Source organism: Macrobrachium nipponense, chromosome 7, assembly GCF_015104395.2.
Source record: "Macrobrachium nipponense isolate FS-2020 chromosome 7, ASM1510439v2, whole genome shotgun sequence".
NCBI classification, from domain to species: Eukaryota; Metazoa; Arthropoda; class Malacostraca; order Decapoda; family Palaemonidae; genus Macrobrachium; species Macrobrachium nipponense.
Genome location: NC_061109.1, coordinates 13,873,874 through 13,896,392, shown reverse-complemented (window position 1 = coordinate 13,896,392; position 22,519 = coordinate 13,873,874). Strand labels below are relative to the sequence as shown.

Below are 22,519 nucleotides of genomic sequence, written 5' to 3'. Positions count from 1 at the left end.
ACTGCCACCTCGTCCATCTGGCTTGCAGTCATCCCCTCACAGGTAGCAGAGGTGGGGGAGGGGAGTGCCGTCCTCACTGGTCATGCAGACTCTTCCTTTTGCCATGTTTGCCTCGCCCTCGATCACCCTTGGTCTAAAGCTACTGACCTCTCAGCCGCCAAGTGGTGGAGGCAGTGGGAAAGGGATCAGCCCTGGCAGGAGGGTGAGAAACCCTCCTAGATGGAGAGCCAGGGCGACATCGAGCAGATACAGCAGGAGGTTGGGGCTGACGGAAGGATGCTGCGCGGTGCAACAAAGAATCTTGGCTCGCTCTCCTGAAGTTTCTGATCATCTTGTTTACATCCTAAGATGGAAAGAGGGTGGATCCCTGAAGCGAGGCATTCCACAGGTCGGTCACATCATGAGGGTCCGCAGCTTGATCAAGCCTTGATGAGATGGCGTCCCTGCGCTTCAGCACCAGGTTAGCCCAGAGATTGGCAAGCTGGTGAACTAAAAACTCCATAGCCTTACCTCCTGACAAGGTCATGTAGCTGACGGGCCATGTCCACTGCTTGTCAGGCTACTGTGGAGTCTCAGAGGTGGTAAGAAAGCTCACGGTGCTGCCCCAAAAGTCCAACCTTGAAGCTGCTTGCAACGCCGCCATCATGGTTTGTTCGAGCTGCAACATCTCCTGGGAAGAGAGTGTCGAGGTTCGGTGTTGCAGTGCCTGGAGCGAAACTCCAGGTGCTAATGATGTTATCGTCAGGTTTATGGGCAAGGGTGAAGGCTCAGCCTCTTGGGCCACATAGTACTTCCTCTGCTTCTGGAAAGCAGAGTAGCTTAGAGGACCAAGATGCCCGCAGCAGAATCATGAGTGATTCTTTGCTGCCTTCCAAAGGTCCTTATGCCCCGGTTGGACAGCCCCTGGCAAGAAGGGGGAAGGTGGAGTTGGAGGATGCCTCTCTACTCCTGGCAAAGCTGGAGGAGAGACAGGAGATGAAGCCCTCTACGCAAGCACTGTTGGAGCCCTGTCAGGAGGATCTTGGCTGGGTACGAATTCGATGGGCGAGATATGATACATCTCTACAAGGGGAGCGAGCCCTTGGAGATCGAGAACCTCGAGAGGTTGGAGGTCTGGACTTGTAAGGAGGAGTCACGGGATGCCTTTGCTTCCAGAGAGCCTCTCGCATGACATTAAGCATCGTGGCAGTTTAGGGATAGTAAATCCCCTTAACTGCTCTCCCAACTTCCCAAGAGGAATCGGAAGGGGGCTGGAAGGTCATATGAAGGAGAAGGAGCCCGCTTGCGGCCTTGTTCTCGAGGAAGAGTCAGGGAATGACGACCTCTGATCAACAGTGAAAGCCTATATGGCTGCCTTTTGGAAGGCTGGGTTGCAGCTTTACGAGGATCTTGAGGTGGAGATGGGACCTACAGAGGAAGAGCAGATGATGGAAGTTCTGAGGACGGGTACTCTGACTCACACATCTCTCTTTTCTGTGTCAAAACATTGCAAAAAGCACTGTTTTCTGTGTCAAAACATTGCAAAAAACAGAGGAAAAAGGTTTTACAGGTGCGTTGTATCTGCAGGTGCAAGAGCGCATGTCATGTCGGTGCGGGGCACGCAGGAAAACACCTAGAGCCCCGCGCGCTAGAACGCGCTGCAGTGTGTTGATGCTCTACAGATGAAAATGATATTGTTAGTATACAATAAAGTTTTATACATACTTACCCGGCAGATATATACTTAGCTATAGTCTCTGACGTCCCGACAGAATTCAAAACTCGCGGCACACGCGACAGGTAGGTCAGGTGACCAGCCCACTCCCGCCGCTGGGTGGCGGGAATAGGAACCATTCCCGTTTTCTAACCAGAATTTTTCTCTTCCACCTGTCTCCTGAGGGGAGGCTGGGCGGGCCATTAATCGTATATATCTGCCGGGTAAGTATGTACAAAACTTTATTGTATATTAACAATATCATTTTTGTACATGCAACTTCCCCGGCAGATATATACTTAGCTGATTGACACCCTTGCTGGAGGGCAAGAGACAGTTACATACTAAATATTTATGAATATAAAAACGGGGAAACAACATACATTGTAGGTATATTAAAAAACAACCTTGGTTCCTACCTGATATGGAAGAAGACTTCATTGATACTGTCTATGAGTCTGTTTGCCATCAGAGTTTGAGAGAGGATGAGACCTGTGACTGATAACCCTTTCGGATCATGCCAATGGGGGCTTACCCGCTTACATGGCAGAGCCTTTTCTTGGATCGTACCAATGGGGGCTGACCCACTTACATGGCAGAACCTTGACCTGTATCATACCAACAGGGGCTAACCCTCTTACATGATAGAGCTTTAGGTAATTAAGACACTACAAGGAGCATAACGACCAATCCCAATCACCTGACCACACTAACATGTTAGAACTACGATTTGAAAGGGGTCAACTCCTGCACCCTCTTTCAATCGACCAATTAAACGCTACAAAAAACAATTAAAAACCCTAACCTAATAAAACTAAAAAGGATTGGGTTCAGCTCCCTGTCCCAGCAACGAATCCGCAGATACGTAAGCTCCTAGAGTAAAGCATTTGTCGTACGTCACTTGAATGTCTCTCAAGTAATGGGATGCAAAGACTGAATTGCATCTCCAAAAAGTTGACTCCACTAGAGTCTGTATCAACAAGTTCTTGTGGAATGCCAAAGAGGTAGCGACTGCTCTTACCTCGTGAGCTTTAACTCTAAGGAGGTCCAGTTGTTCTTCTTTACACGCTAAATGGGCTTCCTTGATTACATCTTTGATGAAGAACGACTGAGCATTTTTTGAGATCTGTCTTCTGGGATCTCTAACTGAGCACCATAAACTATCCTTACTCCCCTTTAGTTCGTTCTTCCTTTCTAAGTAGAACTTAAGGCTTCTAACTGGGCAAAGAGCCCTTTCTTGCTCTGTACCTACTAGAGACGAAGGTTCTAGGCCAAGGCTTCGAAGGGTTTTCATTCTTCGCCAAAAACATCGGTTTGAAGGAACAGAACGCCGAGTCGTTCCTGAAGCCAACATTATGTTCTAAGGCTTGTAGTTCGCTTACTCTTTTTGCTGAGGCTAGCGCGACCAAGAATAACGACTTCCTTGTCAGATCTCTGAACGTAGCCTTACGGGGAGGTTCGAATTTGGGGGTCATCAAGTACTTTAGAACCACATCCAAGTTCCAACTAGGTGCTCTAATACCTCTGTTCTTTGACGTCTCGAAGGATTTAATCAGATCATGTAAATCTTTGTCTTCCCCAATGTTAAGGCCTCTATGCCTGAAGACTGACGATAGCATACTTTTATAGCCCTTAATTGTAGAGACTACTAGATTACATTTTTCCTTCAAGTAAAGGAGGAAATCAGCTATATCTGTCACAGAGGTACTGGAAGAGGATATCTTCTGAGTCCTACACCATCTGCGAAACACATCCCACTTCGACTGGTAGACTCGAATAGTAGATGGTCTCCTTGCTCTTGCGATCGCTTTCGCAACTTCTCGAGAAAAACCTCTCGTTCTGACAAGTCCTTCGATAGTCTGAAGGCAGTTAAAGCGAGAGCGGGCAGGTTTTTGTGATACCTGTCGAAGTGGGGTTGTCTGAGAAGATCGCTCCTGTTTGGGAGAGATCTCGGAAAGTCTACCTCTGTGTACCAGTTTTGCGCTGGCCAGAACGGGGCTATGAGGGTCAGTTTGGCTCCCTCTGCTGCTGCAAACTTCCTTACTACTTCCGATATGATCTTGAACGGAGGAAAAGCATACCCGTCTATTCCGGACCAATCGAGGAGAAGGCCGTCCATAGAAATCGCCCTTGGGTCGGCGATCGGGGAGCAGTAACTTTCCAGCCTGCTGTTCCAATGGGTGGCAAAAAGATCTATATTTGATCTCCCCCAGAGGTTCCATAGTCTTTTGCATACCTCCTGATGTAACGTCCATTCTGTAGGCAGTACTTGGTCTCTCCTGCTCAGAAGGTCGGCTCTTACATTTTTCTCCCCTTGAATGAATCTCATCAGGAGAGTGATTCTTCTCTCTTCTGCCCAAAGCAGTAGTTCTCTTGCCTTTTTGTAAAGGGAGAACGAGTGCGTCGCTCCTTGCTTCTTGATGTAAGCTAAGGCTGTTGTGTTGTCCGAATTGATCTGTAGGACTGAACCTGAGATCTGAGCCTCGAAGTGTATGAGAGACAGGTGAATCGCTGTTAATTCCTTCATATTGATGTGCCAGGACACCTGTTCTCCCCTCCAGGTGCCTGACACTTCTCTCGTCCCAAGAGTGGCTCCCCACCCCGCATCTGAGGCGTCGGAATACAACACTAGCCGAGGGTTCGGAACGTGAAGGGATACTCCTTCGTTGATCCTGCACGGATTCATCCACCAACGAAGGTCCTCCTTTATTTCCTTCGTGATCTGGAAGGAATCGGACAGATTTTGGGATCTCTGATCCCAATGTTCTCTTAGATAGAACTGTAAAGGCCTTAGGTGAAGCCTTCCTAGAGAAATGAACTGTTCCAATGAGGAAAGGGTCCCCAGAAGACTCATCCATTCCCTCGTGGAACATTGTTCTTTCTCTAGGAAGGTTGCTACTTTTTCCAAGCAGCGGTTCTGTCTTTCCTGTGATGGAAATACATGAAAACCCCGAGAATCCATCCGAATCCCCAGATAAACAATGTTCTGCTGGGGAATCATCTGGGATTTCTCGAGGTTTACTAACAGTCCCAAGGACTGTGTTAACTTCAGTGTCAGCTTTAAGTCCTCCAGACATCTGACTCGCGACTGTGCTCGTATCAGCCAGTCGTCTAGATACAAGGATATTCGAATCCCTTCGAGATGAAGCCAGTGAGCCACATTTTTCATCAGTCCTGTGAATACTTGAGGGGCTGTTGAGAGTCCAAAGCATAGGGCCCGAAATTGAAATACTCTTCCTTGAGCCATAAATCTGAGGTATTTCCTGGAAGACGGGTGTATTGGCACGTGGAAATAAGCATCCTGCAGGTCCAGGGATACCATCCAGTCCCCTGGACGCAGGGCTGCTAACACCGAGGATGTCGTCTCCATTGTGAACTTCCTCTTTGCTACGAACACGTTCAGGGCGCTCACGTCCAGAACTGGCCTCCAACCTCCTGAACTTTTCGGAACCAAGAACAGGCGATTGTAAAACCCCTGAGAAGAGAGATCTTTTACTTCCTCTATGGCTTCCTTGTAAAGCATCTGCTCCACGAGATGTAGAAGGGCTTGTTTCTTGACAGAATCCTTGTAGTTTGCTGTCAACTCCCTTGGAGTTGTAGTCAAGGGAGGTTTTTCCCTGAAGGGGATTAAATATCCTTTCTTTAGGATGGATAGGGACCAGGCATCGGCACCTTTCTGTGCCCAAGTTTCGTAAAAGTTTAGAAGCCTGGCACCCACTTTTGTCTGGAGGACCGCAGTCTCACTGGGTCTTGACGAACGGCCTTCGAGAAGACCTTCCTCTCTTCTCCGATCGTCTACTTCTGAGAGAAGATCTAGGGGCAGACCTTCCCCGAAAGGGCTGCTGGAAGGGAACTTTCTCCTTCTTCGAAACCTGAACAGCAGGTTTTAGCCTTTTAGCTGACTGGGCCAACAGGTCCTGTGTGGCCTTTTCTGATAAGGTCTTCCGAAATATCCCTCACTATTTCCTGAGGAAAGAGGTGACTAGAGAGGGGCGCGTATAACAGGGAGGATCTCTGCAGAGGCGAAACAGATTTCGTTAAGAAGGAGCTAAACACTGCCCTCTTCTTCAATATACAGGATCCAAAAAGGGATGCCACTTCATTGGAGCCATCCATAACCGCCTTGTCTAGGCAAGTTAATACGCTGCCCAACTCTTCCATGGTAACGAAGTCTGGTTCTTGAGACTTCTTGGCTAAAGCTCCCAAAGCCCAGTCCATGAAATTAAAGACTTCGAGAGTCTTGAACAGGCCCTTGATGAGATGATCAACCTCACACATTCCCCAAGAGGCTTTTGCAGAATGCAGAGAGCGTCGTCTTGAAGAATCTACAAGAGTGGAAAAGTCCGCATCTGAGGACGAAGGGAGTCCCAGGCCCATTGGCTCCTTGGTGTCATACCACATACCTGGTTTTCCCGTTAGCTTGGAAGGAGGACAAGCGAATACCGTCTTCCCCGCTTCCTTCCTAGATCTGAGCCAGCTCTTGAGGCTCTTCAGACTTTCTCATAGAAAGAGTAGGGGTCATCCTGACGAAGGAGGAGGACTTTGACAGTTTCGTGCTAGATAATAAAGATCCCGGAGAAGGGGGATCTGACGGGCATAGCGAGTCTCCGAACACTTGCAACAAAAGAGAAGCAAGTCTCTTATAGTCCGAAACTCCTGCATCTTTGGAGATCTCTTCTTCCGACACTTCTTCCAAAAGCGATGCAGGCGAAGAGGGCTTTGCCTTTTCAGGAGACCGATCCGGAGAAAGAAGCCTTTTTCTCTCATGAATCCTATCTGTAGGAGAATCAATGTTCCCTTGTTGGATATCCGAAACCTTGGTTCTATCCTCCTTCCTGCACGAGTCCTGGAGCTTCCCTATACTCGGGCTTCTGCTCTGCTCCTTACGCCTGCTAGGAGAGGCGCTTGCGTCCTGAATCAGACGCCTGTGAGGCGAAGAGCGCCTGCGAGGAGAAAGGAGAACATCCTGTTCCTGGCGCCAAGAAGGAGAGGCGCTTGCGTCCTGGTGAGTGCGCCTGGGCCAAGAAGGAGAGGCGCTTGCGTCCTGGTGAGGATGCCTGGTCCAAAGAAGGAGAGGCATTTGCATCCTGATGAGGACGCCTGGAAGGCGAAATGCGCCTGCGAGGAGAAAGGAGAACCCTTTGTTCCCGTCGTCCAGTAGCGGAGACGCTTGCGTCCTGGTAACTACGTCTAGCAGGCGAATAGCTCCTTTTTCCTTTGCGTCCATTCGGAGAGGCGCTAGATTCTCTCCTATACCTCCTGGGAGGCGAAGAGCACTTGTCAAAATCGTGGTGCCTATTCGGCGATACTCTTGCGTCCTTAGAAGGATATCTATAAGATCCTACGGGACTCCTGATTCCTGGGCACTTGCCGGAGGGAGATGGTTGTTCCTTCGGGAAATGTCTAGAGGACGAACGAACGCTCCTTCCTTCTTGCGGAGCTCTGAAAAGAGAGGGGCTCTCTTCTCTCCCGGAGCTCTTAGCCGAACGAATTCTCTCACGAGAAATCCGCGAATCAGGCTCCTGATACTTGCCATGAGAGGCGCAATCGCCTCTAGAAAAACTCCTGGGAGAACTCTTGCTCGCAGGGAGTTTCCGATTAGCGATCTTAGAAGGAGAGGACACACGAGTCCTGTCATATCCAACTGAAGAAGGTCTTGCTGGGGACGAAAACCTTTCAGGCGAGGAGCGTCTGCTGACGCCAGGGCGCCTACTCTCTGAGGCTCTCATAACAGAACTCTTGATGGGAAGAGAAACGTCTTTCTTCCTAGAAGAGCCTTCAGAAAGAACTCCTACTAAGGCAGACAACTGCTGCTGGAGTCCTACCAAGACTTCCTTCGTCTTGTGTGCGAAACCTTCCGGAGAAGAGTCAGGAGATCTCGTAGCTCTCTTCTTACGAGCAGGAGAATACTCCGGAAAAGGTTCAGAACTGGAATGCAACGCTTCGCTTGCTGGCGTTTTCCAGGTTCTCTTAAGAGGACGCGACTTAGAGGCAGGAACTCCATACCTCTTCTTGGGGACGAATCGGGAGTCTGAGTCCGAAAAGCACTTCCTGAGGACGCTTTTGCAGTAGCTGTCCTTGGCAGCCTGGGAAGCGGCTACAGGATCTGCCGAAGTGACGCCTGACCGTTGGGAATACTCTACATCCCCCTTGCGGCTTTCGACATTCCTCCTCCCTTGGTCATGGGAGTCTGAAAGAGGTCTAGGCCTAGGAGCAATGCGGAGTCGGTCAGACGCCCCTTCCACTTCACTGGGGACACTGCACAAATCACTGCACACATCACTGTGCTTACCTGTCTCCTTCATTGCTTGCAGTTGCGATTTCAAGTTGATTATTGAGGCTCTCATTGCAGCCATTTCCGTAGACGCATCTACAGGTTCGCTGCTGGGGGAAGGGGCTGAAACCAAACTATGAGCAGGTGAATTAACAGAAGAGTTAGGAGCTACTTCCTGCTCAATAGAGCAGGATCTACTTGAGCTTCTGATGGAAGCCCTCCTAACTATATCTTTCTCAAGTTTCCTTACATAAGAAGCCAAGGTCTTCCATTCCACTTCCGTTAAACCCTCACATTCCAGACAGGTGTTAGTTGCAGAACAATCATTCCCCCTACATTTTTTACAGACCGTGTGAGGATCCACCGAAGCTTTCGGTAGCCTCACCTTACATTCTTCTTTCGTACACACTCTAAATACAGGTACCACGTCAGACATTTTAAAGAGTATCCAAACCAAAATCCAAAAAACGGTCCACGATAAGCGTATGCCAAAGCCAAAGATCAATGTACATCACCAAAGGTCAAACAGATAATCCTCGGCCAACGAGAAAAGAATTCCAAAGCAGGAGGTACCAACAACGGTGTTGTTGTTACCGGCGACAGAAAAATTCTGGTTAGAAAACGGGAATGGTTCCTATTCCCGCCACCCAGCGGTGGGAGTGGGCTGGTCACCTGACCTACCTGTCGCGTGTGCCGCGAGTTTTGAATTCTGTCGGGACGTCAGAGACTATAGCTAAGTATATATCTGCCGGGGAAGTTGCATGTACAAAATTGAGCGTCTTGTTGACTGTACAGACGAAGAGCATTCCAAAGAAGGAGCACGTCTGGGGCGTGATACTGGAGAACGAAAGCGCCTGCTGGAGTGTTTAGAAAAACGCTCTGGAGACACGTGTTGGTACGCACAGGCAGTAGCGTGTCTCGGTGAGTGCTTATACTGTTGCTGAGGCAGCAGTGAAGCAGTGCGTTGGGTAACGCGCATTACAGGTGAGCACTGTCTAAAGGATGCATGCACAATCACGCATACTGTCTGAGCGCGCTGTCCAGGATTAACACAGCGCGCAAAAGAATGGTGCGCGTCAGGAAGTAGTACTTGCTGTATTGCCGCATGCATCGGTATAGAAGCAGGACGCGTATTGGCACATTGTCTCCAAAAGTTTCTCTGCGACCTCTCTCCAATGAAGGCTCCTGTGCACGTGACGAAGCATCATGCACTGCAGGGGAGAGTTCAATTAGCGAAGCCTCCTGTGAGTGTGCCGTAGCATCTCGCATTGAGGAGGAGAGTAAATCCAACAAAAGCTCTTTTGTGCGTGCCATAGCGCCACACAAAGACGAAAGGCTTACGTAAGTGTGAAGGTCTGGTAGTTCTCGAAGGAGAGCGCGCATCAGCACGTCTCTGAGAGGAGTCTTTACTACTTCTCTGAGAGTCACTGCTGGCTTTCAAAGAAGGTGTGTCAGGAGGAGTCCGAGGACCTCGTCCAGGGACAAGGTAAAGTTGCAGGGGCTGCATCCCCGAGGGCAGGCTGACATGAGGACGGACCTGGTCAGTGTCGAAAAGAGCCTCTGCAGGGGAGGGCTCTGGGGCTGCGCCGCAGAGGAAGGGGGTCTTTCTTAACAGCACGGGAGGATGAGGCTGACTCCTCCGAGGAGACTAAGGAGGAAGACACAGCCACAGAGGAGGGTGCCGACAAGTCTCTCCTTCAACGGCAGGCCAGGAAGTCCCAACAAAGGCCACAGAGCGCAAAGGGTGTCATCAACACGTACTGAAACACAAGGCTCATCCTTAGAATGGCCAGGCCATCCCGTTTCACCAGGGGAAATGGGCAAGTCTCGCTCTTTCAAAGACTGGCCAGAAGTTCAATTTTCGCAATGTGCTTCACTTCCGGAGGAGTAAAGCACCTAAGGTCCCGAAGGACGAGTCCCTGACGAGGAAGCAGAAGGTCTGGGTTGTTTGGTCTTCGAGGAAGAACTCGAAGGCAAAGAATCTCTTTTCTTCTCCTTACTTCGCCACCAGCGATACTCTACCCACTGGGCAGATGACCAGGTACGACACTCCTCACGGGGATTCCAGTGTACAGGAATGCCTCCTGCAAGAAGGACAAAGGGAGTGAGAGTCTATCAATCCTGCTCATTAAAGTCACGCACCTACGGCCCGGGACACCAGGGCAGGAACGCATAACCATATAGTCAGACATACTCGCACTCGGCTAGAAAGAGAAAAAGAATGTTATAAATAATTTCAACAAGACAGCGAGAGCAAAAAAGAGGTCTTTCCTTGCTGTTGGCTGTAATCAAAGTGACGACTCAGTGAGCTGATGGGGAGGCGGTGCTTCCCCACCGCCAGGCAGGTAACTACCGGCCTGGTAGTTACTACTTCATCATATAAAATAATGTATTAGCCGGTAGTTTCAGCTAAGCTGCAATCTATCCTAAGTAAAGGACGGAAGGTTTGTATACGGTGTAGGAACAAATTATATTTACGTATTTACGTATGCCAATTGCAACTAAGTAATGGAAGCTAACTTTAACAGTAGGTAAGTTTCATTCCAAAGAATAAATTTTAATAACTCGGTAGTTTACATTTTGATATTTTGAGCACACTACATAGCTATTTGTGAGAATAACAATGAAAATCTGTCCTGTTCAAAGCAAGCAACACTTGTGAGCTACAGCAGCTACAATGCACAATATGTACTATCTACCAAGTAAGGTCTTACAAGCCAATTACTGCTTCACACATCTAAAACTGGGGTTATAAGCTTGGCCTTTAACTCACTGGAAATGATGTCACCAATAAAACTAAAGGTTTACGTAATTTCTTTATGATATCACAAGAAAACATCCAAAACTAACATCTCACCTTTCATTCTTATTTTGCGACACATATTTGCTGGCACACCTCGTAAATGTGGTAATTCCTCTGCCAAACTGCAGTCCTTGGGACTTGCAGTGCTATTATCAAATGGATCACTACAAAAAGGATCTAGCATACTATTGCAAAACCAACACTTGATGCCTGTCAATAAAAAAAAATTATAGGTAAGCAAAATAAATAAATAAATAAATAAAACATATATATAAAGATCAATACATAACCATCCAAAAATGAATGATAGCAGAATTTGGCAAATGTTAGAAGCTTAGCTCCAAATTTTACATTTTTCTTGTGAAAGGATGGGAAAGAATCTTTACTCAAAAGTTTTAAAAAATCATAACATCTTTCACGTGGTTCAACGCTTCATAGAAAGGAAATTCAGATATTTATTAATAAACTACAAACCAGTCAAAATTACAACTATGAAGTCACTGATGTTAGTACCTGTTTTGAGATCGCCCATTTAAATTCCTGCATGAGGGAAAGCTACACTTGTAGTACCAACATCAAAGTATGCATTGAAGTAAAAATGTTGGGAAGCAAACTGTTAAAGGGAAATTCATGGTGATCAAACCATATACTGTGCTGTATGTCATGCCATACAGGATACACCCATTATATTTTTTAATGAAGCAAGAAGTAAATTAGTTTGTTCTTAAGAATTTTACTCCTCAGTTTTCACTGTAAACAAATGTTTTATTTTTACAACAAACCCACAGCAGCTCATAATTCTTTCAATTAAATAATCAACATACAGTAATGCACCTGTATCATTAGTTAAAAAATTACCTGGTAGGCCAAATATAACAATTACATACTGAGCAATAAAAAGGAAATGAAAATTAAATTTTTGTAATAAAATAGTTTTACATATACTTACCAATTAATGACTTTAGCTAATGCCTTATGCTCGATCGGCATTCCTAAATTTAAAAAACTTGTGACTGCGTCAGTTTCAGAACGCTGGTGACAAGCCCGGCCCACTGCACGAGTACAAGGCACTGACACATAGCCAACACCCTCTCTCTGTTTTATTGCTGTAACATCCCTGAACGGGGAGGGGGGAGGGCTCTGATTCAGTAATTACTTGTTAAATATATATAGAACTTTATTTTACTATAAAAATTTAATTTTTATATACTACTAAGTAACTTACAATGTAACTACTTTAACTGAATCCCACGATGATTGGGGGGGTGGGATGAATGGACATTTCTACTTCAAAATATTGTGGTAATGACTTTCAAACAGAAAGGATGGCTAACATTGTTCCTTACGCTTGACAATTGCATTTGTAAAGGCATGCAAGGACTGAAGACAGTCTAAAACTGCTCTAACTAAGCATTCCGAAAACTTGCAGAAGAGTGGAAACAATGTCACTTGTTATTCGACTTAGCACATTTTGCATATGGATGGGGATATGGCTTAGGTTCCAGCCCAGCAATCCTAAGGGACTTCGAACACTGAACCATTAGTTCTTCAAAGAAATCAGGAATTTTGCTGGCACAAACCTTAATCAGTTTTTGCTGGCACAAACCTTAATCAGTCTTTGAACAGCAGATGGCACTACCTTCTCTTCATCCGCATCAGAGCTAAATTAGCAGGCAGCAGGCTCATAGAAAGGAAATCCTTGAGACGCAGGGGTGTCAGCAGCAAACCCCCTGTTCACTGAGATGAAAGAAGTTTCAACTTCTCTAAAAAGGAATTATAAGGAAGCAAAAAAATCTGTTTCATACCACATGAATGGCTGGCTCCACTTTGTGCCATGGCGCCTGGCACCAAACAATTATCTGCACAGGGAACAAAGCCTACCTGAATATTCATACAATTTAGCACTGACATACAGGTAGCAGGAGACAAAACTGAAATTCCAGAAACCAACCTCAAAAAACTTGGCTGAGGGGAAGATACTCCAGTCTCCTCCACTACTGAGACAGTAGTAATCAAAGAAGGATCTGCTTGACTAACATGTGAATACTACACCAAACCTTGGTGTTGAAAAGGTGACTAAGAACAGCTATTAGAGGCTCAAGAATACCTAATAGAGGTATGAGAATACTTCAAATCCTGCCTCAGAGACTGGTAAGTAACCCAAGGCATCTGTGATGTAGAACGAGGTTGAAGAAAATGCCTACAACATTCGGAGTAGCCCAAGTCAACAAAGAAAGGGACCGAGACTGGATACATGATGCCAAAGAACACGAACTACGAAAGAAGCTCCTACTTCTCTAGGAAGCAGGAAAAACTAGCACTGTCTTATGAGGCTGGCATCAAAAGTTAATGAGAATGCCTGAGAAAGGAAGAAGAATGTGGAGAACAAATGCAATCTCACAACCGATTACAGATACTTGCATGAAAATCCCTCAAGTTGGACAAAAGACGTGTAAATGAATTGGCATAGTTAGACTGCCTGCTTCCAGGCAAGCGCCTGCTGTGCTGTCATGCGAATGTACAAAGTCAGGCGAATGCCTCCAAGAGCATTGCAAATATCCTTGCAAGGAGAGACTACAGGAAGAACCCAGATAAGGATTGCTAGGAGTATGCGACCTCCAGCAAGACCTACAGGATACAAAATTGGATACAGAGTGAGTGCGCTAGACATTACCTAGTATATCTACCCTCCTGCCTGGTTACTAAGTGCTCATTCCACAAACAGTTGCAGGCACACTACACTGTTTTTGTAAGTGCAGTTACAGTAATACCCTGAACTTTCGTAAGGATCCTCTAGCTGCTTTTCATAAGGTGCAATCATTTGTAGAAAAGAGACACCCTGAAAAGGCTTACACAGGTCATATGCTTGCACAGTTCGATTACGTTTGCCCGAGTCATTTCAGGAACATTGTGAAAAGTAGGCAGAAGCAATCTTCCTTGGATAGTTATTTTTAAAAGAGGCCTTTAGTAGGAGTAAGCAAAAAGGAAGATCCAATTGATACTACAAAAAATGATATTGTCACGATACAATAAAGTTTTATACATATACTTACCTGGCAGATATATACTTAGCTATAGACTCCGTCGTCCCCGACAGAAATTCGAATTTCGCGGCACACGCTACAGGTAGGTCAGGTGATCTACCGCCACTGCCGCTGGGTGGCAGAACTAGGAACCATCCCATTTTCTAAGACAGATTTGCTCTTCCACCTGTCTCCTGAGGGGAGGCTGGGTGGGCCATTTAATAGTATATATCTGCCAGGTAAGTATGTATAAAACTTTATTGTATCATGACAATATCATTTTTATACATTCAACTTCCCTGGCAGATATACTTAGCTGATTGGCACCTTTGGCGGAGGGTAAGAGACAGCTAATTACTGAATAGACAGGGAAACAACATACGTTGTAGGTAATAAATAAATAAAACCTTGGTTCCATGTGTTTAGACGAAGGGTTGACCTCCTAGCTATTGCTTAGGAATCTGCTTCGTCTCAAGAGCCTCAGCGAGGATGTGGACCCTATGGCTAAGAGTTCTTGTAGATCTGTCAATGGGGTCTTATCCACTTACTTGACAGAATCTAATGGTTATTTGTCAAAGGGGTCCTATCCACTTACATGACAAAACACCTAGCCTACTGGCATAATTAAGCACAACACCGATCCCGATCACCTGATCCTAACACGAGGGTTTGTGCTTAATTTGAAAAAAGCTATCCCACATCATTTCAAATAACCCAAAGAAAATAGTATACTTATGTTAAAATAAAATTTTTTAACTCACTAGTTAAGGATCAGTGTCGGCTCCCTATCCCAGCAACGTATCCGTAGACACGTAACCAAGAGAGAAGGATCTCTCATAGGTCAACTTGACCTCCTTCGTGCAAAGAGAAGACAACACAGAGTTGCATCTCCCGTAAATTACAGCTAATATGTCCCTCACGACATATTTTGTTATGGAAAAGAAACAATAATTGTTAAAAGCTCGCACTTCAAGCGCTTTTAATTCTCAGCTGTTTGAAGGAATCATCAAGTTACTTAAGAAGTGCTTTAGAGATCACACTGTTCCAAAAAAGACCAGGGCTTTCTTTGAAATTGATCTCTTCTGGATGAAGCCTAGAGCCTGGCTTGTGCCTGGCTGGCGCCTCGCGCCTGGCTGGCGCATGTTGCTTGCCTGGCGCCTCGCGCCTGGCTAGCGCCTTGCGCCTGCCTGGAGCCTCGCGCCTGGCTGACTTCTCCCCACTTGCTGGAGCTTCGAGCTTGTTAAGAGTCTCGAGGAAACTGGCGATGCCCACATCGGACACTTTTTCCGATTTATTTGCCTCTAGCGCATCTGCGCCAGGCTGGAGGCACGCTCCTTCTCCTCATCAGACAATGACAGTGTTTATTTGGACTGTCTTCCTCTGGCGTCTTTACACCTGTTCTGGTATTTTGGCGCCTGATTGGCGCTAAATTGTCCGAAAGTCCTGAACATCCACAATCGTTTATCAGGAGACTGGAGAAGGGTGGAAGAAATTCTTTCACTTTGAGCTTTATGGTCTCTCCGGTAAGGGGAGGTGATTGTTAATCATCTACATCCAGTAGACGATAGGATATCTAACCGTACGAGAGATAAGAGTCTTCCCCCGAGGAGGGTCCTTCTTGAATACTTCCGTGCTCAACGAGAATCTCTTCTTACATGTTGTAAGGGGGTGTCTCGTTGCAGAATCTTCCCTATCCTTTGCCCGAAAGGAAGGGGCGAAGAAGCCTGGAAGTCGAAGGAGACCGAGCTGAACTTGGGAGTACTCTGATTCTAGCTCTTTATTGATCCTCTGACACCTTCTGGGAAGCATTTCGAGCCGTCATCGCATACCAAAGACTCTGTAGGCAAAACGTTTGAACCATTCTACTGTAGATGAAAAACGTAATTACTCTGCCTGGACAACGAAACCTCTATCTGAAAACATTGAATCAGGAATAGGGGGTTTCAGTCTTTTGCCAGACATACTATGCTGGCAAGAACCCATTGTCTAGTCTCCATAGAATCTGATGCGAGATTCCAATGCTCAAAAAATTCACTTGTCTTCTTGGTCGTTAGGACCCAGAGAAACAAAGAATTCCCTCATAAAAATTTCTCAAAGAAGTTTGATGAGGAGCAGTTTTTTTCCTCTTGGTCCCGGAACATGGAATCTTGTTGGCCAAAAAAAAAGATCCCAATAAAAGTACATGATATCCCTCACTTTCCCTTTGGTCCATATTGAGTATATATCGTATAAGTCCCGAGATTCTTAATCCTCTGCCTATTCCCTCCAATTCCCTTGTAAAGACAAGAGTATAGCCTTTTACTGCGTTCTTTGATAGCAGATATATACAAAGGTGATTCTTCCTCTGAAAGGGAAGAAAAAGCCGCTATGTGGTTCAACAGAGGTTATCGGAAGAGGACAGTTTCCTCATTCCCTCTAGCACGATCTGCAGCAATTCTATGTCTAGGCCATGACTACTGTCATCTACCTTGAAAAATCCTCTCATTTATGTCACTTCTGGTCAGTCTGCATGCAGACAGACTCAGAGTGGAGAGGTTGTTAAGGTCCATTTAATAATAGATGCTGATAGAATATCCAGACTCTCTTGGAAAAAGAACTTCCAAAAACATGCTGTGAGAAGAACGTGACCTCTGTGAATCCAACCTCTCTGAGGCCAAAATGAGGCATAAAGTATTATCCTCTCTTTCTTTGATGCCCTTTATCTTAAATTCTGTAAAGAATTTATATTTATATTTAGGGAAAAAAAACAAAAAACTTAAGTATATTCCCCTTTCTATAAAATAAAGATGGCGTATATGCTACCTCTCTTGGTTCGAGGAAAAGGAAGCATTCTATAAGAAGCCTGTTCGTCTTCTACCTTGCTAAGAGATCTATGAAGAAGACTTTCCGCAGGTTCTCACAACTCTTTCCAATAAATGTTAGACATACGTTAACAGTTATTATCGTTCGATCGAGAAGGTTCTCACGGACATGCAAAATCTTGCATCGAACCTCTTAAGGATCGTTACGTTCCCTATCTGTTTTCCAAATAGGTTTCTCTTTTTTTAACGCGAACAGGAGCGAAAAAAAAGAGATTCGCGATGCTCTTGCGATATGAGAGAGTCGTGGAATGGCCTAAGTGATAACATAGGGTAACGAAATCAGGAACGATTCTTGCCGTTACCGAGCCTGCTGTCCGAGAGGCTACTGGATTTTAGGTTAATAACTCGCTAAAAACGAGAAAATATCTTGGATGGTGCTCTTGGCCCATTGCGCCAGGCTGGCGCTTTCTAGAGCTTTGCACCAGGCTGGCGCTTTCTCTAATTCTCTGAGTTATGTGTCAGAAACATCTGTGCCTTTATGGTACCCGACCTCCTTTCACATGTTAATTCCGTTCTTAGTAGGAAAAAACTCATATACGAAGTATAGTCCATTCAGGGAAACCATTTCTGCCACGAAGAGAATGTTTCCCATCCCACTCATCCATCTTCTCTTGCGCAATATCCGATTCTAAAAAAGGTTGTGTGCGTTTCTCGAAAGACTTGACCATACCGTAGTCTTAAAGTGAATTCTCTACTACATCCATCTTCTCACTAAGCATGTATTCTAATAAGACAAGCTTTCGTAAGCATGAGAGCATTATATAATACAGGTACTATCCGACTTACAACCTACTCGACATACGACAACTCGTACTTACAACCTTACTTCAGACAGTTGACCATTGAGTTACTTGGCACTGCGCCATCTCATGAGAACTCTCATCACTCAGGCATGAGAACTCTCATCACTCAGGCAGCATCAGTTTGAGTTACCCTGCCCTATCTGCAGCATCATTTGGTATTAACTGTACTGTAGACTGAATTGCAAACCAATTTACGTAAGAATCGACTTCTAACATGCATGCAAGAAAACCTAACACCCCATTGTAACTCAATGGCCTGATTGTACGTAATATATTACTATTACATAAATGATTAAAATGTATTAGTAGAAGTACATTATGGTAAAAAGATTGAAATAATGATTGTACATTAAATTACAGTACTAAGTAGGCACTTACTATGTAGCAAAGGTTTGATAGTATACCCTACCCAGTATGTTGGCCACTTTCTAAGGTTCGACTTACATCCATTCCGACTTACAACCAGTGGGTCGGAACCAAACTTGGTTGTAAGTAGGATAGTACCTGTATAATGTTCTACTGCGTTAGAATCCTTTAATAATGTTACCTACGGTAAACACATTGAAAGGTTATAATATCTTTCTTATTGAAAGCTTCTACAAAAGGCAGACAATCATTTATTTGTGTTAGTTTAACTATCTCCTCCATTCGAGACTAAATCCATGATTGTATGGGGGATATACGGTTAACCATTCGATCCCACGTTGGAGAGAGATGTGACCTACTACTCATGACCGAGAACCGGATGGTACTGTATCAGCCTTAGAAGTTTAGAATGACAGCCCGGCAGTCTCGCTCCTGCCTGACTGCATTCATCATGAGTTGACAGTTACTTCATTAAATGAAGGAATATAATAAATTATTCTCGAGCCTAAGGAAGCTCTTAATAATGCAAATTTAAGCCAAACAACCTTTGTTAAATACCGAAGCTGAGTAGGTATTGTCGTAACCAAACCTTTTTAAGCGAAGTCCTTACCAAGAAAAAAAACTCCTGCAAGGATATAAATAATTCCGTATATTTAGCGAACCACAAAGGCAACTCTGGTTATGGGTATATGACTTGTCATTCAGTAGTCGTATACAACAAGTCTTGCTACTACATTCTTTCCTCCGATTCAGAGAGAGAAAGGAAATCTTGCCCTCTTCGTTCTTTTCGTCAATAAACACGAATTAGTATTACGTAGTCGAAAAGATCGCAATGAAAACTCTAGGATCGAAGAGAATCCTCAAATTTTTATTCTCTGGATATAAGGCCGTATTTCTATGCCTCTATTATTTGGAAGAGCCTCTAATCAATGAATGAGAGCTCGTACGAATCTTGTTTTAATTTGCAAACGATCCTGAGAAAAAACTCCATCATCATCTAAGTCCTCCTGACAAGAATGACGGCCGCCTGTGCGACATATTGCATCTTCTCAGGAGACAGCTGTGCTTGCGGCAGATTTCCACCAGAAATGGACATATCGTGAACAGGACGACGGCCGCCTGTGCGGCACCTTTCGTCTCTGTCCAGAGAAATCCGCTCCGTCCAAATCATAAAGAGATAGCTTCCTGGTTGATTTCTTCTCGTTAATGATTCTTTTGAGGAAGATCTTGGCGCTTGGTGCTTAACCGTTGCCGAAAGTCTGGTTTGTTCAATGCGCTTGGCGTATCTGTCCGTCTCGGACTGTGTCGTCTGTCCGAGCTGTCCACCTATGGAACTTGGCGCTTGGCTGGTGTCATTCCAGTACGACACTTCTGCCTGTCCGTCTTGTCCGCTTCTGGCGCCTGTTGCCCGGACGGAAGGAGTTGCCTGCGCAACGACGTTTTGTCCAATCCAGGCTGTCCGCCTTGTCAAGGTTGTCCGCAATCGGCACGAGTCCCTTGGACATAGTTGTCCGCATAGGACATATCCGCCTGTCCGGGCTGTCCGTGTCTGGCGAATGGCACTTAGAACACTTTTTCCTGTCCAAGTTAGACACTCTTCGTCATTGTCCGTATGTTGCGTCTCAATCCTATGAGTTTTCGTCCTTTTTTCTTTATTCCTCTCTGTACTCGTACGAGGAGTAGAGGAGACAAGTCTGGAGTCTGGAACGCCCGTAGGACGAGATCTCTTAACAGGAAGAAAATCGTCCTTTCTCCTCGGAAGGTCTTTTCTCAATACTCCTACTAAAGAGGAAATTTGTTCCTGCATTTTAAGTAGGAAGTCCGTCGCGGTTTCTTCCTTTTCTTTGCCATGAATAGGAGAATGCGCTCTGGAAAGCGTAGGAGATCGAGATATTGTCCTCTTGGTCTCTTTTCCTCTCGTAGGGAGAATCGTCCGGGAAACGTTCCGGGCTCGAATCCAACGTCGGAGCTTTCCAACTCCTCTTGATCGGACGCGACAGTTCGTCGGAATTCCATCCATTTCTTCGAGGAGACGAATCGGAAGACGAAAAGCACTCTTTTAGGATGCCCTTCCAATGGCGATCCTTGGCAGTCCTGGGCTGGGACGCTTACAGATTCTGCCGAGGGGACCGGCCTGACCGGTGGGGATTCTCCCGTAACCCTCCCGTACGAACTGTCCGACATTCCTTCTCCTCGGTGGGCCTGGGAGCTTTGGAAGAGGTCTAGGTGCTGGGAGCGAGACCGTGAGCCGATCGAACGCACCCCTCCACTATTTTTAGGACGCCTGTCCAATGGCGAACTTGGGCAGTTCTGGGACGTTCTACAGAGTCTGCCGAGGGGACGCCTGATGTCGTGGGGATTCTCCGTAACCTCCGTACGACTGTCGACATTCCTTCTCCTCTGGGCCTGGGAGCTTGGAGAGGTCTATTTGTCTGGGAGCGAGACAGAGCCGATCAGACGCACCCTCCACTTCAATGGGGAACACTATAATTCACTTCTTACCTTTTAGAGCTCGCTTTTGAGCTTACATCCATTATCTTCAAATTTGCATATATAAATTTGTAGTTTCTGTGGAGTAAGAAGGTGATGAGGATGCAACCACTACTAGTACTGCTAATACTCTAACTGCTCGTTAGCACAAACGCTATTAACCCTTAAACGCCGAAGCGGTAAAAAAAAAAATGTCTCCCGTGTGCCGGAGGTGTTTCATAGTGAGCGCGGAAGCGGAAAAAATATTTTTTTCAAAAAATCACAGCGCGCTTAGTTTTCAAGATTAAGAGTTCATTTTTGGCTCCTTTTTTTCATTGGCTGAAGTTTAGTATGCAACCCATCAGAAATTTAAAAAATTATCATTATCATATATAAATAATGCGATATATGATAGCGCAAAAACGAAATTTCATATATAATTGTATTCAAATCGCGCTGTGCGCGAAACGGTTAAAGGTAACGAGTTACTTCTTTTTTCGTTGTAATGTACACTAAATTGCGATCATTTTGGTATATAACACATCGTAAATTGATAAAAGCAACACAGAGAAAATATTATCACAAAATAATGCATGAATTCGTAACGCACGGACGTAAACAAATATTTTTTTCAAAAATTCACCATAAATCTAAATATTGTCCTAGAGACTTCCAATTTCTTTCAAAATGAAGACAAATGATTGAATATTACTATACTGTAAGAATATTAGCTTACAAATGCAGTTTTTGACCATATTTGACTAGGTAAAGTTGACCGAATGTCGAATTTTTATATATATATATTTTTTTATATGCAATTATTTCAAAAATAAGAAAAGCTACAACCTTCCAATATTTTCGTTTTATTCATTACACGAAATTGCGCACATTTTCATATATAAAACTCTTATGGAAATGCCTAATATGAAACGGAGCAAATATTCCGAGAATGGAACGTAACGCATTTCTGAGATTTGTGGCGGAGGAATCCCGCTGTGCGGAGGGAAGGAAAGATTTTTTTTTAAATTCACCATAAATCTAAATATTGTGCTAGAGACTTCAAATTTGTTTCAAGATGAAGATAAATGACTGAATATTACTAGACTGTAAGAGTTTTAGCTTACAATTGCGTTTTTCGACCATTTCGGTAGAGTCAAAGTTGACCGAACGTGGTTTTTTTTCTATTTATCGTGATTTATATGCAAATGTTTCAAAAATGAGAAAAGCTACAACCTTTCAAATATTTTTGTTGTATTCTACATGAAATTGTGCACATTTTATATATACAAAACTTTAGTAACGGCTAATTTAAAATGGTGCAAACATTACCACAATCGCACGTATGATTTTTTCGGAAGAGTTACCGCGCGGACGTAAAGAAAATGTTATTTTTTTCATAAATTCACCATAAATCGAAATATTGTGCTAGAGACTTCCAATTTGTTGCAAACTGAAGGTAAATGCTTGAATATTACTAGAATATAAGCGGTTTAGCTTACAATTGCGTTTTTCGACCATTTCGGTAGAGTCAAAGTTGACCGAAGGTTGAAAATTTGTCACTTATATAAAAATATTTCAAAATTGATAAAAGCTACAACCATGGGTTGTTTTTAGTTGTATTGTGCATGAAATTGCGCACATTTTCATATATAAAAGTTTATGTAACGGCTAATTTAAAATGGTGCAAACATTACCACAATCGCATGTATGATTTTTTCGGAAGAGTTACCGCGCGTACGTAAGGAAAAAGTTTTTTCATTAATTCACTATAAATCGAAATATTGTGCTAGAGACTTCCAATTAGTTGCAAAATTAAGTTAAATGATTGAATATTACTAAAATATTAGAATTTTAGCTTTTACAACTGCGTTTTCGACCATTTCGATAGAGTCAAAGTTGACCGAAGGTTAAAATTTTGGCACTTATCGTTATTTATATGAAAATATCTCAAAACTGATAAAAGCTACAGTCATGAGTATTTTTTTGTTGTATTTTTCATAAAAATGCGCACATTTTCATATATAATACTCCATGTAACGGCTACTTTAAAATGGTACAAAAATTATGTCAAAGTGACGAAATAATTTCCGAGATGTGTCACAGATACTTTTTAGTGCGGCAAGAAAGAAATTCGCGCTTGCGCGCCTGCGTAACGATTGTAAACAAAACAACACCTTGATCCGTGAACTCCCAGCATCCCCCAAGGCGCGTGATTCAAGAGTTTTTG

General features: G+C 44.5%; 1 protein-coding gene across 1 annotated transcript in view; it reads right to left on the bottom strand.

The window, feature by feature from the left end:
• The window catches only part of LOC135217057 (uncharacterized), a 132,377-nt gene that overhangs the window by 67,605 nt on the left and 42,253 nt on the right, over nucleotides 1–22,519 (bottom strand). The window contains exon 2 of the mRNA XM_064252687.1: nucleotides 10,825–10,980. Within this exon, the coding sequence (XP_064108757.1) occupies nucleotides 10,825–10,980 (156 nt within the window). The remainder of the gene's footprint in view (nucleotides 1–10,824; nucleotides 10,981–22,519) is intronic.